This window comes from Pseudophryne corroboree, chromosome 2 (genome assembly GCF_028390025.1).
Source record: "Pseudophryne corroboree isolate aPseCor3 chromosome 2, aPseCor3.hap2, whole genome shotgun sequence".
NCBI classification, from domain to species: Eukaryota; Metazoa; Chordata; class Amphibia; order Anura; family Myobatrachidae; genus Pseudophryne; species Pseudophryne corroboree.
The window spans coordinates 450,537,124-450,561,360 of NC_086445.1; the positions used below are offsets into that span (position 1 = coordinate 450,537,124).

At 44.4% G+C, this 24,237-nt stretch overlaps 1 protein-coding gene across 2 annotated transcripts in view; it reads right to left on the bottom strand.

Annotated features, from left to right (window-relative positions):
• Positions 1-24,237, bottom strand: part of SPNS2 (SPNS lysolipid transporter 2, sphingosine-1-phosphate) — a 272,325-nt gene that overhangs the window by 90,847 nt on the left and 157,241 nt on the right. For both annotated transcript variants that reach the window (XM_063953718.1, XM_063953717.1), the window contains exon 2: positions 22,522-22,587. In XM_063953718.1, coding sequence (XP_063809788.1) covers positions 22,522-22,587 — 66 coding nt within the window. The remainder of the gene's footprint in view (positions 1-22,521; positions 22,588-24,237) is intronic.

A 24,237-nucleotide genomic window follows, 5' to 3' on the forward strand; every position in this document is an offset into this window, starting at 1 on the left:
GTGTGCACTGCTCAGGCTCAGGCCAGTGTGCTGCATCATCTATTATCTATATATAATATTATATATATCTGTCTGACTGCTCAGCTCACACAGCTTATAATTGTGGGGGAGACTGGGGAGCACTACTGCAGTGCCAGTTATAGGTTATAGCAGGAGCCAGGAGTACATAATATATTATATAGTGAGTGACCACCAGACACACAGTGCAGTTTATTTAATATATCCGTTCTCTGCCTGAAAAAAGCGATACACACAGTGACTCAGTCAGTCACATACCATATCTGTGTGCACTGCTCAGGCTCAGGCCAGTGTGCTGCATCATCTATTATCTATATATAATATTATATATATCTGTCTGACTGCTCAGCTCACACAGCTTATAATTGTGGGGGAGACTGGGGAGCACTACTGCAGTGCCAGTTATAGGTTATAGCAGGAGCCAGGAGTACATATTATATTAAAATTAAACAGTGCACACTTTTGCTGCAGGAGTGCCACTGCCAGTGTGACTGACCAGTGACCTGACCACACTGACCACCAGTATAGTTAGTAGTATACTTATATTGTGATTGCCTGAAAAAGTTAAACACTCGTTGTGTGACTTCCCTTGTGTGTTTTTTTTTTTTTTATTCTATAAAAATAAAACTCATTCTGCTGACAGACAGTGTCCAGCAGGTCCGTCATTATATAATATATAATATATACCTGTCCGGCTGCAGTAGTGATATATATATATTTTTTATATCATTTATCATCCAGTCGCAGCAGACACAGTACGGTAGTTCACGGCTGTGGCTACCTCTGTGTCTCTGCACTCGGCAGGCAGTCCGTCCATAATTGTAATACCACCTAACCGTGGATTTTTTTCATTCTTCTTTATACATACATAGTTACATAGACATCTTCTCTTTATCAACCAGTCTATATTAGCTGCAGACACAGTACAGTACGGTAGTTCACGGCTGTGGCTACCTCTGTGTCTGCACTCGGCAGGCAGTCCATAATTGTATACTAGTATCCATCTCCATTGTTTACCTGAGGTGCCTTTTAGTTGTGCCTATTAAAATATGGAGAACAAAAATGTTGAGGTTCCAAAATTAGGGAAAGATCAAGATCCACTTCCACCTCGTGCTGAAGCTGCTGCCACTAGTCATGGCCGAGACGATGAAATGCCAGCAACGTCGTCTGCCAAGGCCGATGCCCAATGTCATAGTACAGAGCATGTCAAATCCAAAACACCAAATATCAGAAAAAAAAGGACTCCAAAACCTAAAATAAAATTGTCGGAGGAGAAGCGTAAACTTGCCAATATGCCATTTACCACACGGAGTGGCAAGGAACGGCTGAGGCCCTGGCCTATGTTCATGGCTAGTGGTTCAGCTTCACATGAGGATGGAAGCACTCAGCCTCTCGCTAGAAAAATGAAAAGACTCAAGCTGGCAAAAGCAGCACAGCAAAGAACTGTGCATTCTTCGAAATCCCAAATCCACAAGGAGAGTCCAATTGTGTCGGTTGCGATGCCTGACCTTCCCAACACTGGACGTGAAGAGCATGCGCCTTCCACCATTTGCACGCCCCCTGCAAGTGCTGGAAGGAGCACCCACAGTCCAGTTCCTGATAGTCAGATTGAAGATGTCAGTGTTGAAGTACACCAGGATGAGGAGGATATGGGTGTTGCTGGCGCTGGGGAGGAAATTGACCAGGAGGATTCTGATGGTGAGGTGGTTTGTTTAAGTCAGGCACCCGGGGAGACACCTGTTGTCCGTGGGAGGAATATGGCCGTTGACATGCCAGGTGAAAATACCAAAAAAATCAGCTCTTCGGTGTGGAGGTATTTCACCAGAAATGCGGACAACAGGTGTCAAGCCATGTGTTCCCTTTGTCAAGCTGTAATAAGTAGGGGTAAGGACGTTAACCACCTCGGAACATCCTCCCTTATACGTCACCTGCAGCGCATTCATAATAAGTCAGTGACAAGTTCAAAAACTTTGGGTGACAGCGGAAGCAGTCCACTGACCAGTAAATCCCTTCCTCTTGTAACCAAGCTCACGCAAACCACCCCACCAACTCCCTCAGTGTCAATTTCCTCCTTCCCCAGGAATGCCAATAGTCCTGCAGGCCATGTCACTGGCAATTCTGACGAGTCCTCTCCTGCCTGGGATTCCTCCGATGCATCCTTGCGTGTAACGCCTACTGCTGCTGGCGCTGCTGTTGTTGCCGCTGGGAGTCGATGGTCATCCCAGAGGGGAAGTCGTAAGCCCACTTGTACTACTTCCAGTAAGCAATTGACTGTTCAACAGTCCTTTGCGAGGAAGATGAAATATCACAGCAGTCATCCTACTGCAAAGCGGATAACTGAGGCCTTGGCATCCTGGGTGGTGAGAAACGTGGTTCCGGTATCCATCATTACTGCAGAGCCAACTAGAGACTTGTTGGAGGTACTGTGTCCCCGGTACCAAATACCATCTAGGTTCCATTTCTCTAGGCAGGCGATACCGAAAATGTACACAGACCTCAGAAAAAGAGTCACCAGTGTCCTAAAAAATGCAGCTGTACCCAATGTCCACTTAACCACGGACATGTGGACAAGTGGAGCAGGGCAGGGTCAGGACTATATGACTGTGACAGCCCACTGGGTAGATGTATGGACTCCCGCCGCAAGAACAGCAGCGGCGGCACCAGTAGCAGCATCTCGCAAACGCCAACTCTTTCCTAGGCAGGCTACGCTTTGTATCACCGGTTTCCAGAATACGCACACAGCTGAAAACCTCTTACGGCAACTGAGGAAGATCATCGCGGAATGGCTTACCCCAATTGGACTCTCCTGTGGATTTGTGGCATCGGACAACGCCAGCAATATTGTGTGTGCATTAAATATGGGCAAATTCCAGCACGTCCCATGTTTTGCACATACCTTGAATTTGGTGGTGCAGAATTTTTAAAAAAACGACAGGGGCGTGCAAGAGATGCTGTCGGTGGCCAGAAGAATTGCGGGACACTTTCGGCGTACAGGCACCACGTACAGAAGACTGGAGCACCACCAAAAACTACTGAACCTGCCCTGCCATCATCTGAAGCAAGAAGTGGTAACGAGGTGGAATTCAACCCTCTATATGCTTCAGAGGTTGGAGGAGCAGCAAAAGGCCATTCAAGCCTATACAATTGAGCACGATATAGGAGGTGGAATGCACCTGTCTCAAGTGCAGTGGAGAATGATTTCAACGTTGTGCAAGGTTCTGATGCCCTTTGAACTTGCCACACGTGAAGTCAGTTCAGACACTGCCAGCCTGAGTCAGGTCATTCCCCTCATCAGGCTTTTGCAGAAGAAGCTGGAGGCATTGAAGAAGGAGCTAAAAGGGAGCGATTCCGCTAGGCATGTGGGACTTGTGGATGCAGCCCTTAATTCGCTTAACAAGGATTCACGGGTGGTCAATCTGTTGAAATCAGAGCACTACATTTTGGCCACCGTGCTCGATCCTAGATTTAAAGCCTACCTTGGATCTCTCTTTCCGGCAGACACAAGTCTGCTGGGGTTGAAAGACCTGCTGGTGACAAAATTGTCAAGTCAAGCGGAACGCGACCTGTCAACATCTCCTCCTTCACATTCTCCCGCAACTGGGGGTGCGAGGAAAAGGCTCAGAATTCCGAGCCCACCCGCTGGCGGTGATGCAGGGCAGTCTGGAGCGACTGCTGATGCTGACATCTGGTCCGGACTGAAGGACCTGACAACGATTACGGACATGTCGTCTACTGTCACTGCATATGATTCTCTCAACATTGATAGAATGGTGGAGGATTATATGAGTGACCGCATCCAAGTAGGCACGTCACACAGTCCGTACTTATACTGGCAGGAAAAAGAGGCAATTTGGAGGCCCTTGCACAAACTGGCTTTATTCTACCTAAGTTGCCCTCCCACAAGTGTGTACTCCGAAAGAGTGTTTAGTGCCGCCGCTCACCTTGTCAGCAATCGGCGTACGAGGTTACATCCAGAAAATGTGGAGAAGATGATGTTCATTAAAATGAATTATAATCAATTCCTCCGCGGAGACATTGACCAGCAGCATTTGCCTCCACAAAGTACACAGGGAGCTGAGATGGTGGATTCCAGTGGGGACGAATTGATAATCTGTGAGGAGGGGGATGTACACGGTGATATATCGGAGGATGATGATGAGGTGGACATCTTGCCTCTGTAGAGCCAGTTTGTGCAAGGAGAGATTAATTGCTTCTTTTTTTGGGGGGGGGTCCAAACCAACCCGTCATATCAGTCACAGTCGTGTGGCAGACCCTGTCACTGAAATGATGGGTTGGTTAAAGTGTGCATGTCCTGTTTTGTTTATACAACATAAGGGTGGGTGGGAGGGCCCAAGGACAATTCCATCTTGCACCTCTTTTTTCTTTTCTTTTTCTTTGCATCATGTGCTGATTGGGGAGGGTTTTTTGGAAGGGACATCCTGCGTGACACTGCAGTGCCACTCCTAGATGGGCCCGGTGTTTGTGTCGGCCACTAGGGTCGCTAATCTTACTCACACAGTCAGCTACCTCATTGCGCCTCTTTTTTTCTTTGCGTCATGTGCTGTTTGGGGAGGGTTTTTTGGAAGGGCCATCCTGCGTGACACTGCAGTGCCACTCCTAGATGGGCCCGGTGTTTGTGTCGGCCACTAGGGTCGCTAATCTTACTCACACAGCTACCTCATTGCGCCTCTTTTTTTCTTTGCGTCATGTGCTGTTTGGGGAGGGTTTTTTGGAAGGGACATCCTGCGTGACACTGCAGTGCCACTCCTAGATGGGCCCGGTGTTTGTGTCGGCCACTAGGGTCGCTTATCTTACTCACACAGCGACCTCGGTGCAAATTTTAGGACTAAAAATAATATTGTGAGGTGTGAGGTATTCAGAATAGACTGAAAATGAGTGTAAATTATGGTTTTTGAGGTTAATAATACTTTGGGATCAAAATGACCCCCAAATTCTATGATTTAAGCTGTTTTTTAGTGTTTTTTGAAAAAAACACCCGAATCCAAAACACACCCGAATCCGACAAAAAAAATTCGGTGAGGTTTTGCCAAAACGCGTTCGAACCCAAAACACGGCCGCGGAACCGAACCCAAAACCAAAACACAAAACCCGAAAAATTTCAGGCGCTCATCTCTAGTACTTACCACCCCACCCCCATCTTAATATGGCTCTGAGTGGGATTGCTTGCTGGCTGGGCACCATAGCAGTTGTATCCCCTGCACCCTCTGTAGTTTTGCAGCTGCATATCCATGCCGCACAGTGCTGCAGACTTTTATCACCTGGTTCTTCCTGATACTAGAGCCCTAAGTCAACTGTGATTACTCAGGTATTATACGCTGATGAGCCATACCTGAGTCTTCTCTGAAATCCATTCCCCTATGGAGGTGTTCACTGGATGGTGTTCTCCTGGTCAGAGCGTCACCTGGACCTGGTGACATCTGGAGCACACCCTATTATCCCCCTTGTGCCCCCCGCGGGTGGAAAAGGGGGCGTGGCCTAAGTTAAAGGGGCGTGGTCTCGTTTACACTACTGATTACATACCTCCAGCAGCCCAGCGTCCCCGGAGATTGGGCTTCTTCTGTCACCACTTCCCCTGCTCCTCTTCTTCTGCTGGTACTGGGTTGCACGCAGGGCTCTGCTATCAGACGCTCTCTGCTGCCACTGTGCTGCTGTACTGCTTCCGCAACCTCACACTGCCCCCTTGTGCCCAACACCCCATAGGACAGCCAGCAGCACAACTGATGGGTGTCAGCACTGCCGGTGGTGAGGGTGACCAACAGCGGCGGCTGCGGCTGGCTGGACCCGCGCCGCGGCCGCTGCAAGAGCAGCTTAGGAAAAAATAATAAAACAGATTAAGTGGGAGCGTGCCGCCCTCCAGTGGCCGGCGCCCATAGGCAGCTGCCTAAAGCTGCCTAATGGTGGCGCCGGCCCTGTTCATAGTAGAAACTATACACTTTTTAATGCACAAAGATGTTATCTGATCTCCAGAATAATTTTGCTAATAAATATATTATCGCTGTTACTTAGAAATGGGTGTGGTATGTTAGATAGACTAGACTTAGGTCGACCACTATTAGTCGACAGTAAGTAGGTCGACATGGGTTCTAGGTCGACATAAAAAAAAGGTCGACCTGAGGTGTTTTTTTTTGGGGGGGGGGGGGGGGGGGTTTGTGTCGTTTTCCTTGTAGGGTGACCGGGAACCCCAATTAGTGTACAGTGTTCGCTCGCCATGCTTCGAGCAAGGTGCGCTCAGCACAGGTTACCGTTCCCATTTGTAGTCCAAGCGGATCGTAAACTATGACAAAAAGTTTTAAAAAATGGGGGGGGGGGGGGGAAAGGAGGTGAAAAACTCATGTCGACCTTTTGTCATGTCGACCTAGAGTTCCTGACAACCTAGAAACCATGTCGACCTACTTACTGTCGACCAATAGTGGTCGACCTAGACATTGTCGATCTAAGTCTTGTCAACCTAGAGACCGGATCCCCTTAGAAATATAATGACGTTTGTACAACCAAGTCAATTACTTAGATCCACAATATATGTAAATTAGATATTCTCTATATACATGTGTGATTTGCTGTAACTAATCCCGGCAAATATTCCACTATATATGTAGACTTGTAAAGGTTGTTTCTCTAGCTCGTGGTTTTCAAACTCCTGGGCAGATGTATTAACCTGGAGAAGGCATAAGGAAGTGATAAACCAGTGATAAGTGCAAGGTGATAAACACACCAGCCAATCAGCTCCAATATGCAAATTGACAGGATCTGATTGGCTGGTGGGTTTATCACCTTGCGCTTATCACTTGTTAATCACTTCCTTATGGCTTCTCCTGGTTAATACATCTGCCCCTCTGTCCTAATGTTTTCCAGGTCACCTGTGAATCTTTAAAATGTGACCATTAGTCATACCCCTGTGCCCCTTCAGGGGGAACTGGAAAATGTGAACTATTATGGGGCATACACACGGGGCGATTTTTGCCTATTTTCTAAGCGATCTGTCTAGATCACTCAGAAATGAAGCACAGATCGCTCCGTGTAGACACCCCATAGCGATGGCGATCTGCGGTCCCGTGCGTCACCATCACCTGCTCAGATCTTTAGCACATGCAGGCAAGATCTAGTTAGATCGCCTAGCATGTGCATAAAGAACACTGGTTATCACAGATCGCTCAGCACACATCGCTCTGTGTATAGCGATGTGTGCTAACCTAGATCGCTTAGCACACAGCACAAGTCGCCCCCTTAGGGGTACTGAAGACCAATTTTAAGAACCACTGATCTAACTTTAAAAAGGAATGCAAAGTACTGAAATAGTGTCTCATTTACAGATAAATCCAGTTAATGGGTACAGACCTGCATCTGGGCAGTGTTGCAATATAAGGAACGTATATGTCATTTTATTCACTGAGATTTCTTAGTGGTTCTGGTATCTGCTGTCCCAGGTGCTGATTCCTCCCTCCATTCTCAGAGAGTTGGGGAAGTTTATATACAGGTATACACAGGCCGAGTTTCCCTAATCTGAAATGCTTGGGACCAGAAGTCATTTTGATTTTGCATTTTTCCATGTTGTGGAATATTTGCATACCATTATGAGATATCTTGGACCCAAGCCTAAACACAAAGTGCATTTATGTTTCCTGTATACCCTATACACATATTGAATGCATTTATTAGTGCACATGAAGCAAAGTTTGTGTACAATCAACCATCAGAAAGCAAAGTTGTCACTGGCTTTCAAAATCACAACTCGCATACAAAACTGCTGCTAAATACTATAAATCTCACATTAAGGTTTTAAATACAAAAATTGTATGTCTTTTGTAAAATATGCCTGAAATGAGTAAAAGGCATCCCTAGCAGTGAATGTGTACAGATTACCACCATCTGGTGTGCAAAACTTAACATTTCACACAGACCATTTTTATCCCTTGAATGTCTGTTTGTGAGAAATGTAATAGAATTTTGTACATTAGTCAGACATTATTCTGTGAACTTATCTGCTCATTCTGCACCCTGGGGTGTAGTGAGGGTGGCTCCGGGCGCCGGAAAAGTTAGTGGGTGCACCGCTGCCTGTTCACCTCCTCCTTCTCCCCTCTATACCATGGACCGCTGTACAGGCAGCCGCAGAACCAGAGGGGCGCACACTGACTCGGACTCTGAGACTAGGTAGGGAGCAGGGCAGGTCAGACAACAAGAGACAAGGACAGCCAGCACATGCTGGACCTCTGTCTGCTTGTAGCTGTGCAGCAGGTTACTTCTGTCCTACTACACCACTCTCTGCCCCGGCTGCTGCCGCACCTCTTTCTGCCCTGGCTTCTGCAGTACCCCTCTTTGCCCCAGCTACTGCTGCACATCTCTCTGTCCCAGCTGCTGCAGCACCTCTTTCTGCACCAGCTACTGCAGCACCTCTCTCTGCCCGGTTGCTGCAGCACCTCTTTCTGATTCGGCTATTGTAGCACCTCTCTGCCCCGGCTGTTGCAGCACCCCTCTCTGCCCCAGTTGCTACAACACCTTCCTCTACATTGACGCTGCAGAGTAAGATGTATAAGCGGCTCTACAGTGGCATAACCTCCCCTATATTTTTGTAGCGCTCCTTTGGTGAGCACCGTCCCTGTTTTAAACATGATGGACGCCCAAAAGAAAACTTCACCCCGAGTCTATAACCGGCCCTGTCACCAATTTCGGATTTTTCTATATTTTTTCATTTAAAATGTAACCGGCCCCCAATTCAGTACAGGGGAGGAGGTGCCAAAACATGCCGTTGCTCTAGGCACCATATCACCTAGCTACACCTCTGCGTGCACCTGACACCATACTAGTGTGCTGTGTGTTATTCCATAAAAATATACAATGTGTGCTAATCAATTAAGCAAATTCCAAATAGACCTTGCACAATGTAACTCAGGGGGACTGTTCTTCTAAAAAACCATTGCTTAGTTTGCTTGTGCCTCATAAAGGTGTGAGAAAAAAATAGGAAATGTTCTGCCCACGGTACCGTAATACCCAGAAGTGTGTCTGGCTGCAGCTTGCGGCTATTATAATCTGTCACACTGGCTAAAGAACTTGTCATCAGAAAGCAAGTAGTAAATATTCACTGCATAACCCAGTTTGTCACTAATCCGTTTCATTTCACATAAAATAATGGTAAAGGTGCAAAATAGATTTGTACTTTTTTTTTTATATTTGTAATAGTATCCTCATTTGTGATATACATATATACAAAATGTAATTAACATAAGTTCCACATCACTACACAAAAATCACAGGAGCTGCTTAACCGAAACGGTTGTTGTGAAAAAGCATTGTGCTTTGATACTCGTGCTAGGGAATGGTAGATAAATACAACTGTAAGGTATATTAAATGTGACGGAGTTGACATATTGCATGCAAGCAAATGCTTCCAAAGATGAATCATTTAGACAGCTTTTACTTACAGCTATAACCATTTGCAATTCTGTTTCCCACTAATGCAGATCACATGGCTAAAATCTTCACAATTACTTCAATGAGGGAAGTGCTCCACAGGGGAGCCTAATCGGGCTGTCAGAGAAAAATCTAACTACTACGGTACAGTTTATGATTAGCTGGCCAAGAATAATTCACTATTCTTTTATTTTATCACATATGTAAGCTCTTGCCATGGCAATTGATGTAAACCAGCATAAAGGGACGAATATATGGAAAATGGTGGCTGTGCATGAAGGAGTGAGTGATTGTCAGGAGACACTCAGGAGATTTCAATAATCTGCTAACACATATCCAGTTGTCAGCTTTCATCATCTATTAGTTCCTATGGGCATTTATGCATTGTCTATTGGCTACAAACAACTCAACCCAAATATAGCAGCAAATGATCTGTAGAGGTCTTAACGAGAAAGGGAGAAAAACACAGAAGCTACTAAAAGCGATAGATTGGTTCGGACTGTGATGTCATTCTGACCTACCATGACCCCAGACCTTACAGTGTTTCCAGAAGGGTGTGTGAGTCCTGTTAGAGTAGGCATTAACCAATCCACGGTCCTCAAGGCACACTAACAGTGCAGGTTTTAGTGATATCCAGGCTTCAGCACAGGTGACTTAATTAGTACCTCAGTTATTTTGATTTAACCATCTGTGCTGCAGCCTGGATATCACTAAAACCTGCACTGTTTGTGTGCCTTGAGGACCGTGGTTGGGAATGCCTGTGCTAGAGTATAAACATATGCAAACAGCATTGGTAAGGTAGAGTTTTCAGCTAATGCTAGAATGCATTGTCATTTATCCTACAAAATATGTGTCTCTAAAAGGTAACTTCTTTATATACAAAATAAAACAATTCATTAAACAACTTGGTGGCGGGATATCACGCTCTCTCCCCCGCCTCTGTAATATATTATGAGATATGAACTGTAATATTAATAGTGCTTACAGACACATGCTTTGTGAATGTATTATTTAAGCTTATAGGGAATAAGCCTGATATCATAATGGTTATATACAGTACATTTTGCTATTGAAGTAATTGCATGTAGCCTAAGGAGGCCAACATGTCAGCAGATGTCTTTTCTTGGCAGGAAGTGAAGCTGAATGAATGCAGCCAACCAGACCAGGGCTCCCATGAGCCCTTGGTATATAATTAAAGTATGAGCGCTGCCACAATGACTTGGGTACTATTGCTGTGTGTATGTGACAGGTCAGTACTGAGCCTCTCACATAATGTAAAGCCACTCAGAGAGTACTAACTATTATGCTTGTGTTTAATGAAATTAGGTTTTTAATTAAGGTGATCACATATACAGTGTGCTATAACTGCATATTTGGCACTGAATTTACTAATAACGTATTTCACGTAACAAACTGAAAGGACGCCACAGACAAATCTGTAATAATAATAATGCCACATGGAGCCAGCGTTTCATCTGCCATTTTGCCTTGAGAGTCAAGAGCAAGTTTAGTCCATATATAAAAGACATATACAAAATGATTTACATTTTCTGGGTGTTTATTTCCCTCCGTAACAGCAGCTACCTAATGTGTCATGTACAACTATTCGCCCAAAAAGTCGGGTACTATGAAATGAACGTTATGGTAAGAACTTACCGTTGATAACGTGATTTCTCTTATGTCCACAGGTATCCACAGGATAACATTGGGATATTGTCGAGCGACAGCGAAAATGGCACCAACACGGTCACGAGCTTTCTGGCCTCCCAGGATGCATTGGGGCCTCCCCTATATAGTCCCGCCCACTGACTCAGTCAGATCAGTTCTTTCCACAGCGATTTTAGGCAGGAACATTAGGTAGAGACCTGTACAGGCGATAAGAACACACATGCACACCCTTCCATACAAGAAGGAAGAGGTTTTAGTGATTGTCTAGATCCTCAAATCAGATGCGTCAGAGTGGGATCCCTGTGGATACCTGTGGACATAAGAGAAATCACGTTATCAATGGTAAGTTCTTACCATAACGTTCATTTCTCTGGCTGAGTCCACAGGATTATCCACAGGATAACATTGGGATTTCCAAAGCCATTTTAGTGGTGGGGACGCTCCTGATTGCACAGGAGGACCTTTCGCCCGAAGTCTGCGTCATGAGAGGCAAAAGTATCCAAGGCATAATGTCTGATGAATGTGTTTATGGAAGACCATGTGGCTGCCCTACATATCTGTTCTGCTGAAGCACCCTGTTGTGCTGCCCAAGAAGGACCTACCTTACGTGTAGAGTGTGCAGAGACATTAGCCGGAACAGGGATATCTGCATGAGAATAAGCTTCTGATATTACCATTCGGAGCTATCTCGCCAGCGTCTGTTTACTAGCAGGCCATCCTCTTCTATGGAATCCATATAGGATGAAGAGAGAATCCGTTTTCCTGATGGCACTAGTACGATCTATGTAGATTCTCAAAGCTCGGACCACGTCTAGCGATGCTTCTCCCGCAGATAGTCCCGATACCTGAAAAGCTGGGACTACAATCTCTTCATTCAGGTGAAATTTTGATACCACCTTTGGAAGATAACTAGACCTCGTTCTGAGAACTGCTCTGTCTGGAAAAAACTTAGGAAAGGAGACTTGCATGATAATGCTCCTAAATCTGACACTCTTCTGGCTGACACCATTGCCAGTAAAAAAAGAACTTTAACCGTTAACCACTTAAGATCTGCTCTCTCAAGTGGTTCAAACAGAGGACCCTGGAGAAATTTAAGAACTAAATTCAAATCCCAGGGAGCTGCAGGAGGAACAAATGGAGGTTGAATATGTACTACTCCTTGTAAAAACGTACGTACATCCTGTAGGTCAGCAATCTTCTGCTGAAGAAACCATACAGTCAACGCTGACACTTGCACCCTCAAGGAAGCAGCCTTCAACCCTTTATCCAATCCTGCCTGCAGGAAATCCAAAATCCTAGCTACTTTAAAAGATCTCGGATTGTAATTTTTTCCAGAACACCAATGAATATAGGCTTGCCATATTCTATGATACACACGGGCCGAAGAAGGCTTTCTTGCTCTAAGCATGGTTTGGATTACTTGCTTTGAAAATCCTTTAGCCTCTAACATAGAGGTTTCAACAGCCACGCCGTCAAAGACAGGTGATCCAGATGACTGACAACAAGGACCCTGCATTAATAGATCTGGACGTTGAGGGAGCAGTATCGGTGCTTCCACTGACATTCTCAACAGATCTGTGTACCAATGCCTTCTTGGCCAAGCTGGAGCTATTAGAATGATTGCTCCTTTTGCCTGTTTTATCTTTCTCACTACTCTGGGTAACAGAGATATTGGAGGGAATAGATACGCCAGCTGAAACCTCCATTCTACTGACCGTGCGTCCACCAGAACAGCTTCTGGGTCCCTTGTTCTTGATCCGTACATCAGAACTTTGTTGTTTAGACGAGACGCCATAAGGTCCATCTCCAGTAGACCCCATCTGTTCACCAGTGTCTGAAACACTACTGGGTGTAGTGCCCATTCGGTTTCCTGAATGGTGTGCCGACTGAGAAAATCTGCTTCCCAGTTTAGTACACCCGGGACAAATACTGCTGACAATGCCGGGAGATGGAGTTCTGCCCATTGTAGAATGGGAGTTACTTCTTCCATCAGACTCCTGCTGTGAGTTCCTCCTTGATGATTGAGGTATGCTACTGCCGTCGCATTGTCTGAGCGAATCTGGACTGGTCTTCCTTGTAGACTGTCCTTTGCCTGAACTAGAGCCAAGTAAATGGCCCTTATCTCCAACAGATTTATTGGCAGGTGACTTTCCCTTGCGGTCCATTTTTTCTGGAACCATAGGCTTCAGAGTACCGCCCCCCAGCCTTGCAGGCTGGCATCTGTGGTCAGGACTTGCCACTCTTTTATCCAAAAGGGTCTCCCCTTGTTTAAATGGTCTGTCTGTAGCCACCACGCTAGAGACCTTTTTACATTTATTGGAATCTTTATCATCTGCTTCTTTATCGTCTGATGATTTCCGTTCCATTTGGTCAGAATAAGGTGCTGCAATGGTCTGGAGTGGAATTGCGCATATTCCACCATGTCGAAGGTTGATACCATCAGACCCAACAGTCGCATTGCTGCATGGACTGACATTGTCTGGGCTTGCAACGCTTCCTGAGCCATGACCTGCACCTTGACTATCTTTTTCTCTGGTAAGAGAACTTTCTGTAGGTCTGGATCCAATATAGCCCCCAAATGAACCATCCGCTGTGACGGATTCAGGGACGACTTCTCCCAATTTATGAGCCACCCGTGTCTCTGTAAACAAACTATCGTCTGTTGAAGATGGCTCAACAGTAAATCTTGCGATTGTGCTAAGATTAACAGGTCGTCGAAGTATGGGAATATTCTTATCCCTTGTTTGCGCAGACAAGCTGCCATAACCACCATGATCTTGGTAAACACCCTGGGTGCTGTAGCTAGCCCGAAGGGCAGAGCTTGGAACTGGAAGTGTTCCTTGAGGATGGCAAACCTGAGGTAACACTGATGTGATAGTGCTATAGGCATATGTAGGTAAGCATCCCGTACATCCAGAGATACCATATAATCTCCCAGTTCCATAGCCAACATTATGGAGCGTAACGTCTCCATGTGGAACTTCGGGATCCATATGTATCTGTTCAACATTTTCAGATTTAGAATTGGTCGATATGACCCATTTGGTTTCTGGATTAGAAATAGATTGGAGTAATACCCCTGTCCCTTTTGTGATGGAGGTACTGGGACAATCACACCTGACTGCAGTAATTTTTGGACTGCTTCTTGCAGGGCATTGGCCTTCGACTCTATATGAGACGGGCTGGTGCAAAAAAATCTTTAAGGAAGCTGCCTCCTGAATGGGAACCCATACCCCTGAGATACTACCTTCTGCACCCAGGCATCTGTTGTTGACTGTGCCATATGTGTGCAAATTGAAGGAGTCGGCCCCCAACCCTGGAATCCTCCAGGCGGAGGCCAGTCTCTTCAGGCTAGCTTTTTGCTAGCCCACTGCTTCCTACCCCTGGCTTTAAACTGGGGTTGCTTAGGCTCCTCTTTAGCTTTCGCTTTGCTTTGCCAACGAAAGGAGCAAAATTTTAAACCCTTGGACTTAGGGTTATAGGTAGCCGGAAATCTGACCTTTTTCGATTCAGCCTCTGATTCTAGGATATCCGATAATGGTTTTCCAAATAATATATTACCTACAAAAGGCAATGCTTCCAATTCCTTCTTGGATTCCGCATCTGCCTTCCAGGTACGTAGCCAGACTGCTCTGCGAGCGACTACTGACAAGGCTGAAGCTTTAGAAGCAACTGTACCTATATCAATTGCTGCTTCTTCCAAATACTGGGCAGATTGTCTTAAACGGCAAAAACGATCCACTTGCTCCCTAGTAGGAGAAGGGATGTCATTCTCTAGTTCCTCTATCCATTCGCCCATTGCCTTTGCTACCCAGGCCGAAGCCATAGCAGGTCTTACCACTGCTCCTACTAGAGAAAATACATTTTTTTAAAAGGCTATCTACCCTTCTGTCTGTGACATCATTTAGTGAGGTAGATGACAGTGGTAAAGCAGATTTATGCACGAGTCGCAGAACATGTGCATCTACTTTCGGAGGAACGTCTCTTTTTGAACAATCCGCAGCTGGAAATGGATAATAAGAATCCCATCTCTTAGGAATCTTATACTTTTTACTGGGCGTCGCCCAAGACTCATCCATCATTTCCGTCAGCTCATCTGACGCTGGGAATACAGCTTTCACTGCCTTTGTTCGTTTGAATACAGGTGCTTTAGTTTTTAACACTGTCTTGGCTGGCTCTTCTAACGAGAGAACAGCCTTTACAGCATTAATAAGTTCAGCAACATCATCTGAACTAAAGCTCTGCGACTGATCATCATACGGAGTCGAGTCTACTGTATCATCATCCGTTGTATCATCTTGTGTAGTCTGCCACATAGACGTATCTGTCTTAGTCTTATCGGTCTCTTGGTTGCTAGTAGAGGCTACTGGAACCAGGCCATAGGAAGGGAGCTGCATGTATGGGTTCATAGTGTAACCTAACCCCTGAGGTGGTGCTACTGGAGCCAACTTGTCCACAATAGAGGACAGAGTCTTTGCAAACATATTCCATGGTGGCTCTGTTGGTGGTTGAACCAACTCCTGTCTTTTACTTCGTTGAAAGGCGAAACAGTTTGTACACAAACCCTCATAAGTGACCAATTGATTCATATCAATTACCCCCGACTTACAAGATAAGCATGTTAGGGCTATGGGAGTGCTTGACAAATTCTCCTCATCACTTTTGCCGCTCACAGACATTTTATCTGATATTGACTACACAATTTTGTGACTGAAAAACACCCTATAATCAGTATATAGAGGTGAAATCAATCTGACCACAGTGCACCTGATTTGAGGGTCAGAACAGGACTGACATTACACAGAAAAGTCAGCACGCATACTAGCAGTCAGTAACATGTTAAAGCATTAGACATTGTCATACGAGAATACAACCTCCATAATAACTTATACATAAGTAGGAAAATTGTACTTCTGTTTAACTGGTTCTTTTTTCAACATAACATGCAGAAAACACAGTAATATACAGGTCTCATATGCAATAGATACTAAAAATTAACAATGCATACTAAGAAGTAGAAGGAATTTTTAGTACTGTATACCCTGCCTCCGGAGAGCGGGATACAGGGAGAGTCACCACACTTCCATATCCAAGCAAAGACTCTCGTAAGACGCTGATGTACACTGCCGCTCTTGATAACTGATAACGGACACGGACGCTCACTGAAGGACACGGACGCTGAGCGATTTCCACGTGTATGCAGACGCTAAGGCCTGCGACTCGGTCTGGCGGGTTTTATCTCCAGTGTACACAATCGCAGCGTCTAAGCTGAGACCGAGTACCCTCGTGGTAGCGTCTGAGCCGGAAGTGAGGTCATTCAGTTCATGAAACGAGAGACACGCGGAAACTGGCCATGAACTCGGAGGAGGGATGGCCAGGAGAGCGTCTGAATCCCCCTGTTGACTTAAACTCCCAGGATCGCGGCCTCTACCTAGTCCTGGCGCCTATGATCCCTGGAGCGTAGCGCTGTCACACTCGAGATGTTCGGCGCATCAACACACTGTTTGTAGTCTCCACCAAATCAGTGTAGCTGTGTCCTGACCCCTCTAGTAAGAGGAAGTCCATAGACTCACCGTCTCCCCATGCTCCATCCACAGCCTGGTTACGTCTGCTGGACCTGCTAGAACATCCGACACAGACGCCCATCGAGACAGCACTGATACCCGAAGGTAAGCGTTGTTGCGACCCGGTGGGGAGTTGTTGGAGTGACTCTTTCTATTCTAATATGCGTTTAAGACGCTGTTAAGAGAAGTCGCTCAAAAAACCAAAACAGTAAGTCTATAAAAATAAATTAATGAAAACTTAAGGCTGCTTTCACAGCACCATGCGGCTTCCTGCCGCACCAAGCAAAAAACTGATCTGACTGAGTCAGTGGGCGGGACTATATAGGGGAGGCCCCAATGCATCCTGGGAGGCCAGAAAGCTCGTGACCGTGTTGGTGCCATTTTCGCTGTCGCTCGACAATATCCCAATGTTATCCTGTGGATAATCCTGTGGACCCAGCCAGAGAAATAATGACGGTGAGTGCAAATGTCACAATTTCTGAATTGTTATTATAGCTTTACTGAAAACCTTCCAAACATTACAACATATTTTGAGAAAATACATGAACTTTGTAGATTAAAACAATTACATCAATATTGTATTTTATGGCTACTTGAGTCCTAGAAAAAGCCTTACAGCAAGAGGAGGACTGTAATGCACTGCCAATATGCCATCTTTTGCTGGTTTTACCCTCTGCATCAGAAACCCTGTGCATACGGGAAATGTGGTAAAACCTCGAAAATGGGTTTTTACCCCATTTTTCCCATTAGTGTATCCTGCTCTTAATCAACCCTGCACCAAGTTCTGATCACGGATCTAAAGACTGAATCTCGTGATTTGGATGGCATTTAAGTCCATTCTTTATGTTTTCAGGTGCCATTTCACTGGAAATGACAGAGAAATAAGGTTTTTGATGTTAATAAAAATAAAGGTCAGAATTACATAATGTTAGCTGTTTTTATACATTTTAAAGAAATCCAGATCCAAAACTAAACCAATACCAGGAGGTAGTTTTGCCAAAACCAAAACAAGACAATGATTTAAAGCCAAAACCAAAATACTGGGGTCTGCTCACTTCTCTAGTATCAGGTGTAAAAGTTTCAATTTGCACCCTTGCAAAGCATCATGGTTAGAAAAGGTGTATATTTACTTGCTCTTTTTTGCTTTACTCCCAATTTCGGTTTTTTTGCACTAAGGTGGGAGTTTATTTAGAACTGGTGATGTTGCCCATAGCAACCAATCAGATTCAATCTATTATCTTCTAGCAGCAGCTAGATAAACGTTAAGTAGAATGTGATTGGTTGCTATGACCAATATCACCAGTTCTAAAAAAAAAAAAACTCCCACCTTAGTAAATTTACCCCTCAGAATCAGGCCCATAGCGTGGTTTGGAATGCCAGTATTCACAGACATGGCATATTATTCATACAACAATAGCAATAATAATTAAGCACTGGTCTACAACTGCCCAAAGGTAAGATATATATTCTGTCCAAAGTGTAACCCTCTGACCACAAGTAGACTTATTAAATATTGTGAATTCCGTCCACTTTCACTACAGTATCTATAAATTTAATTAAATGTAATACTGTATATGAATCACAGGATGAGGTAATACAGACAATACAGAGCCCGCAGCCATATACGCCAATAACAGCCCACACAAGTCATTCATTAATTTGCAGATTTGACCCAATGTTCAGATTTCACTCTACAATATGTGGCACCTTGATATTCCATTGGGGCGTGGAATGGTATAACAACATTCATAATGTCTATGTGTAAAAATATCAACATACAGATATGTGAACTTGTAATGCTGTCAAAATGATGACATTGAATTTTAGTGGTAATAGTGTAATAATGTCAACATTTTGACTGTCGACATGTATAATGTACATGTCTACATGATGTTCATGTAGACATTATGTCTGTCAACATTATGAACGGATACAGAGTAATTTTCTATATATTTGTGTGTTTACTTCTGTGATATCTATGTAATGAAATAAATTGGATCAACCTCTGACCATTATCATACATATCACACCCCAGGATAGGCTACGTAAATTGTAAGAAGTGACACTATAATACTCCATGGCATACATACACATATATATAGTGCACAGTAATACTAACAGCCCTGGCAGTGCTGAACACATTATCATGATGTTATGTCTGCAGTCAGCACGTTTTTAGACCGATACTCCCAAGAGAATCCCTCAAGTAAAGAGCAGCTAAATCATATATTTCAACATAACCTAAATGAAATTAGCCCATATCAGATCACAATGCTGCACAATGATCTAGCAGTCAAACAGTTAAAAACACATTAATAGAGAAATTTGTTCTGGACAATTATTACTGGTATGTATAATGTGTTTTTTTCTTCCAGCGAGAGACCACCAGATGTGTTATTTCTGTAACATGCAACTGCAGCAGCAGTGGCTCAGTCACATCCCATATGCCAACACAAAGCGCTGGCTGCAGCCGCCTGTTTAGTCTTTACCCTGTGTTTGGGCTAAAGCATCTGAAGCTTAAAGGGAAAAGGAATGTAGAGCGCTATTGTTATGGGGTGACTTTCCCCTTGTCACCAGACAACAAATTAGTAAGAGTTTACAACATACAGCATGGTATGAGCCTGGATGATTGATAATGTCACTCTTGCCTAAGTTCTTATTGGTGTTTCTCTTCTCCCACTCCTACTGTGGGATCCCCCCTGGGCACACTTACACTCTCTATGGGCGGGATGTACTAAGGGGAAAATGCGGTAAACTCCCTGTTTACCGCATTTTCCTGATGTACTAACCCCCGGCCGGCAGGACAGCGCCGCGGCGGGGTACGCCAGCTTTAGCTGGCGTACGTCCATAGAAGCCTATGGGCTTCTCTCCGCGGCGCTGTGTGAGGGATCCGATCGGATCCCTCCCAGCATGCCCTGCGGCCTCCCCCGTCACCCCGCGCATGCTGACTCCTGGGGCCGAATGCCGGAAGTCAGGCGGCCGCTGCGCATCGCGGAGGACAGCTCTTATTGGAAGAGCTGTCCTCCGCAATGCTGATCGCATATGTTAGTACATATGCGATCAGCATCGTGGCGATGGGCGGCGATGTACATTAGTACATCCCGCCCTATACATCTTAAGCTTTTTGTATTACTGTTCTTAAGGCCCATACACACTAGACGAGAAAGTAAAAGATCTCGCTCAGAATGGCCAATCTGGGCGAGATCTGTTACAATCTCGTCTAGTGTGTACACTCAAGGTCGTTAACGATGCACGCTCCTGCGCATCATTAGCGATCCCCTCCCTCGTCTGAACATGTACAGGTGAGGGAGGTCCTCGTTAATGACAGCCATGCTCTGTCGTTTAATCAGTAGAACCTGCTTGTGCGTTTTATTACATTACTGTGTGTCTAAGATGCATTCTTAGCGGGAAAAAATACAAAAAGAAGATTGCCACTACACAGTCCCGGCTGAAGCCGCCGATCTGCATGTATTCCATCAGGCTTCCGACAAGTCGGATTTCCCAGCTTGTCGGAAAAAAACGGTGCCCTAATGAATAGCTCGGAACCCCTTCCAACCTAAATCTGTCGGAAGCTGAAGTCTTTCCGACAAGACGGCAGCTTCCGACACTTATTAAATACAGGCCTTAGTGTGTATCGAAATCCATGGAGGAGTGACCAAACCCGCTCAAATAAAATGTTAAAATCACTTACTCAATGCCAGTGGTCACACAAGGTGAACGGATGCCTGTACAGGGGAACATTTGTTCCTTCCAGCAGCACTGCAAAGGGGGACATAGCAGCTGACCCAGAGCTCTCCAACAAGCCAGAGCCAGCGTAATTTGTATACCCCCCTGTAAATTAATGCAGGGGGTGTGTCTTATTAGTATCTACTTTTTACGCTTCTCTGTCAACCTAAAGGCAGAAAAGTACGTGTGCTTGGTGGACATGTGTACATCATCTGTATACAAACAAAAATTGTGAATGTGCATAGTGATTCGGACCCTTATAGTCTGCGTGAGTGGAGGTGTACCTTGCTTCCTGCCCAGGAGAAACTCACCACAGTCCCATAATACATGCTGGCACTTCATGTGATCATGTGATGTGACTATTACTCTAAATGTAGTGTTCACTCTAGGTGCAGGGTACTGATCAGTGAGGAGGGCATATTTACATTTTGAAGGGCATCATTTTTAGACATGATGTATCACTACAGCTACAGAAGCGATGCATCACGTCTAAAATGTAATACTGTATGTTCTTCTCATTGATCAGCAGCCTGCACCTAGAGTGAACACTAAAATGTGCTTCTAGAAAGGTGGGATATATATTGCACAATTTACCGGGAGAGGGATTGTCCGGATCCCTCCCTGGTAACAGCCACTGGTGCAATGCGTGCAGTATTTCTGCAGCATAAAGTCAGGTGATCCCTAATGTGATCACTTTAGTTTACACATTGCTGAGATGGGCTCCTTTCGGAGCGCCTGTCCCTGGATGTGATTTTAAATACATCTGGGTGGAAATTAATTTCTTATTGTAGCGGTTATAAGAAATTCTATGTATCGAGTCTAAAGCTGGGTACACACTACACGGAGAGATAGATAGGGTAAGGTGGGTGATGTGGCAGGTAAGTCCAGCTGCCCCGAGGGGGCAATCTTCAGCAATTTAGGGGTGCCAAAATTAAATTATATCTTGGCCCTCCCCTAACCAAAAAGGTTGTGGCGTCCCTGGTTGTAGTCAGTGACATCAAAGTAAATATGGTTTCTCAGAGTGTTGCCTAGAATACTTATTTAAAAATTACACCCAACGTCATACTACAGTTACATATACACAATGGGGGTAATTCCAAGTTGATCGCAGCAGGAATTTTTTTTAGCAGTTGGGCAAAACCATGTGCACTGCAGGGGAGGCAGATTTAACATGTGCAGAGAGAGTTAGATTTGGGTGTGGTGTGTTCAATCTGCAATCTAATTTGCAGTGTAAAAATAAAGCAGCCAGTATTTACCCTGCACACAAAAAAAAATAACCCACCCAAATCTAACTCTTTCTGCACATGTTATATCTGCCTCCCCTGCAGTGCACATGGTTTTGCCCAACTGCTAAAAAAATTCCTGCTGCGATCAACTTGGAATTACCCCCTATATTTAAAACATGGCAAACATGACATTGCATTTAACATCTTTGTATATTTTATGTACAATACAAAATCAATACTGTAAACCAGTAATATTTAGTATATACAAGCAGTAAAAATGATTGGAACATGACATAGCCAGTCCGGCCCTGATAACTAGGGTTTATCTATTTGGCACTTCCGGCAAATGCCTGATGGGTCAGTCTGGCCACACAGCGAGACCGGAGCTGGCTGAGCAGCTCACCTTCCTGTCAGTCTAATTGGCTGCCTGGCACACGGAGACAGGGGCTAGCCGCTGGGCCAGGCCCCCGTGACTCTTGGCACACCGGCATGAGCAGTGACCATACACCCTTGTCGTGTGCGCATGCACAGTAATATGCCAGTGCTGTTTTAGAGCCCCAGTCCATGCCAGCAAGTTAAATCAACAGAACATTCTAGAATTGGTCCATCAATAGCTGGAAGGGAATTCATACTGTACAGTAGGTTGACAAAGGAGCCTAGGGTTACATTGCCAGACAACAATTCCTAACAATGGAACCGACCAGTGTTGTCTGACAACCCAACGCATTCAAGGAGTAAATATTGCAGTATAATATATATCTTATAGCAGACCTATTTTCAGCAGCATTTCAGACCTGTGCGGTCTATGCAAAGGTCATAACCCTCAATAGGCAGACAGACCATAAAAACAAACCTCATAGATCTATTGTAGGCATGTCATCAAGGAAGCTTACCTGTTTGAAGCAAACCAGCACCACTATCCTTGACTCCAAAATGCTGTTGAATGTCCAGTAATACACCTGTTAAGACAGACAACACATGTGATTTATATTGTTGGTTATAGGACATGTATGTGACAATGCAATATAAACATGGGTCTCACGGGGCAATGTAGGTCTATTGCCGGTAGTGTTTTTTCAACTTTATACAGCTACAAGCTCTCCCCTGGTGTACAGCCATGTGTTTTAGTGTGCAAGGACTGACACACCCACTTTCAGCCTCTTTAGATGCTAAAATACAGACTGATGTGTCTTTAGACGCAACCATCAGTCGCACCACTGACACTTGCACCAGCCTTATACTAGGTGCAGATTATCCATCAACATATGGCCTCCAAAGGGGTTTAGTATGAAATACCTACAAATCAAAGTCCTGACGATGAAAATCCCGACAAAAGACCGAAGGTCAAAATTCCGACATTTAAAATACAGGTTGAGTATCCCTTATCCAAAATGCTTGGGACCAGAGGTGTTTTGGATATCGGATTTTTCCGTATTTTGGAATAATTGCATACCATAATGAGATATCATGGTGATGGGACCTAAATCTAAGCACAGAATGCATTTATGTTTCATATGCACCTTATACACACAGCCTGAAGGTCATTTTATCCAATATTTTTAATAACTTTGTGCATTAAACAATGTGTGTGTACATTCACACAATTCATTTATGTTTCATATAGACCTTATACACAGCCTGAAGGTCATTTAATATAATAGTTTTTATAACTTTGTGTATTAAACAAAGTTTGTGTACATTGAGCTATCAGAAAACAAAGGTTTCACTATCTCAGTCTCACTTAAAAAAGTCTGTATTTCGAAATATTCCGTATTTCGGAATATTTGGATATGGGATACTCAACCTGTACTGACATTTAAAGGTTGACAGATCAAAAAGTCGACACGTGATTTTCATTGGTTTTGGGGGGTGTATGTCGACATAGGTTGACATGGACACTGTATAAGTGTACCGCGTCTCCTCACATGGCTCGTTTCGGGCACTATTATATTCCCCCTTCAGGTCCACTGGGATGGTCAAGTATGAATAAGTCGGTTTCAATGAAAATAACATGGGAAAAAAACAACTCATGTCAACTTTTCGACCTGCCGACATTTTAAATGTCGGTATTTTGACCTTGTCGATATTTTAAATGTCGGTATATATTTATTTATTACCAGTTATTTATATAGCGCACACATATTCCGCAGCGCTTAAATCATGGTATTCTGACCATGTTGGGATTTTGACCATCGTTCAATGGTTGTCGGTATTTTGACCATCGGGATTTTGATTGTAGGTAAATTGACCGCATCCCCTCCAAATTTGCAACCACTTTAGCAATTTGCCCATCTCTTGTCTATATGACAATTAGCTATTTAGAAATGAGTAGTGTATGCTTATTCCCATGGTGGCACATGATTGCCCTATACCCAGGTAAAATTTTACAAAGCACTCCAGAAACTCAAAAAAAAAAAAAAAAATTATAGTTGCGCAATGAAAAACACTAGGCAAACAACACTGTCAGAATTCTATTTAGGAAACGATAAAAGGGAAATAAAATGTGCAAACAAGTCAAACACTGAGGAAGAGAAAGTGGATGCATAGAGCATATCAGGCAGCAGCCATTGCACCATCTCCACAGAAACAGCCCAATTGCTTTACAAATG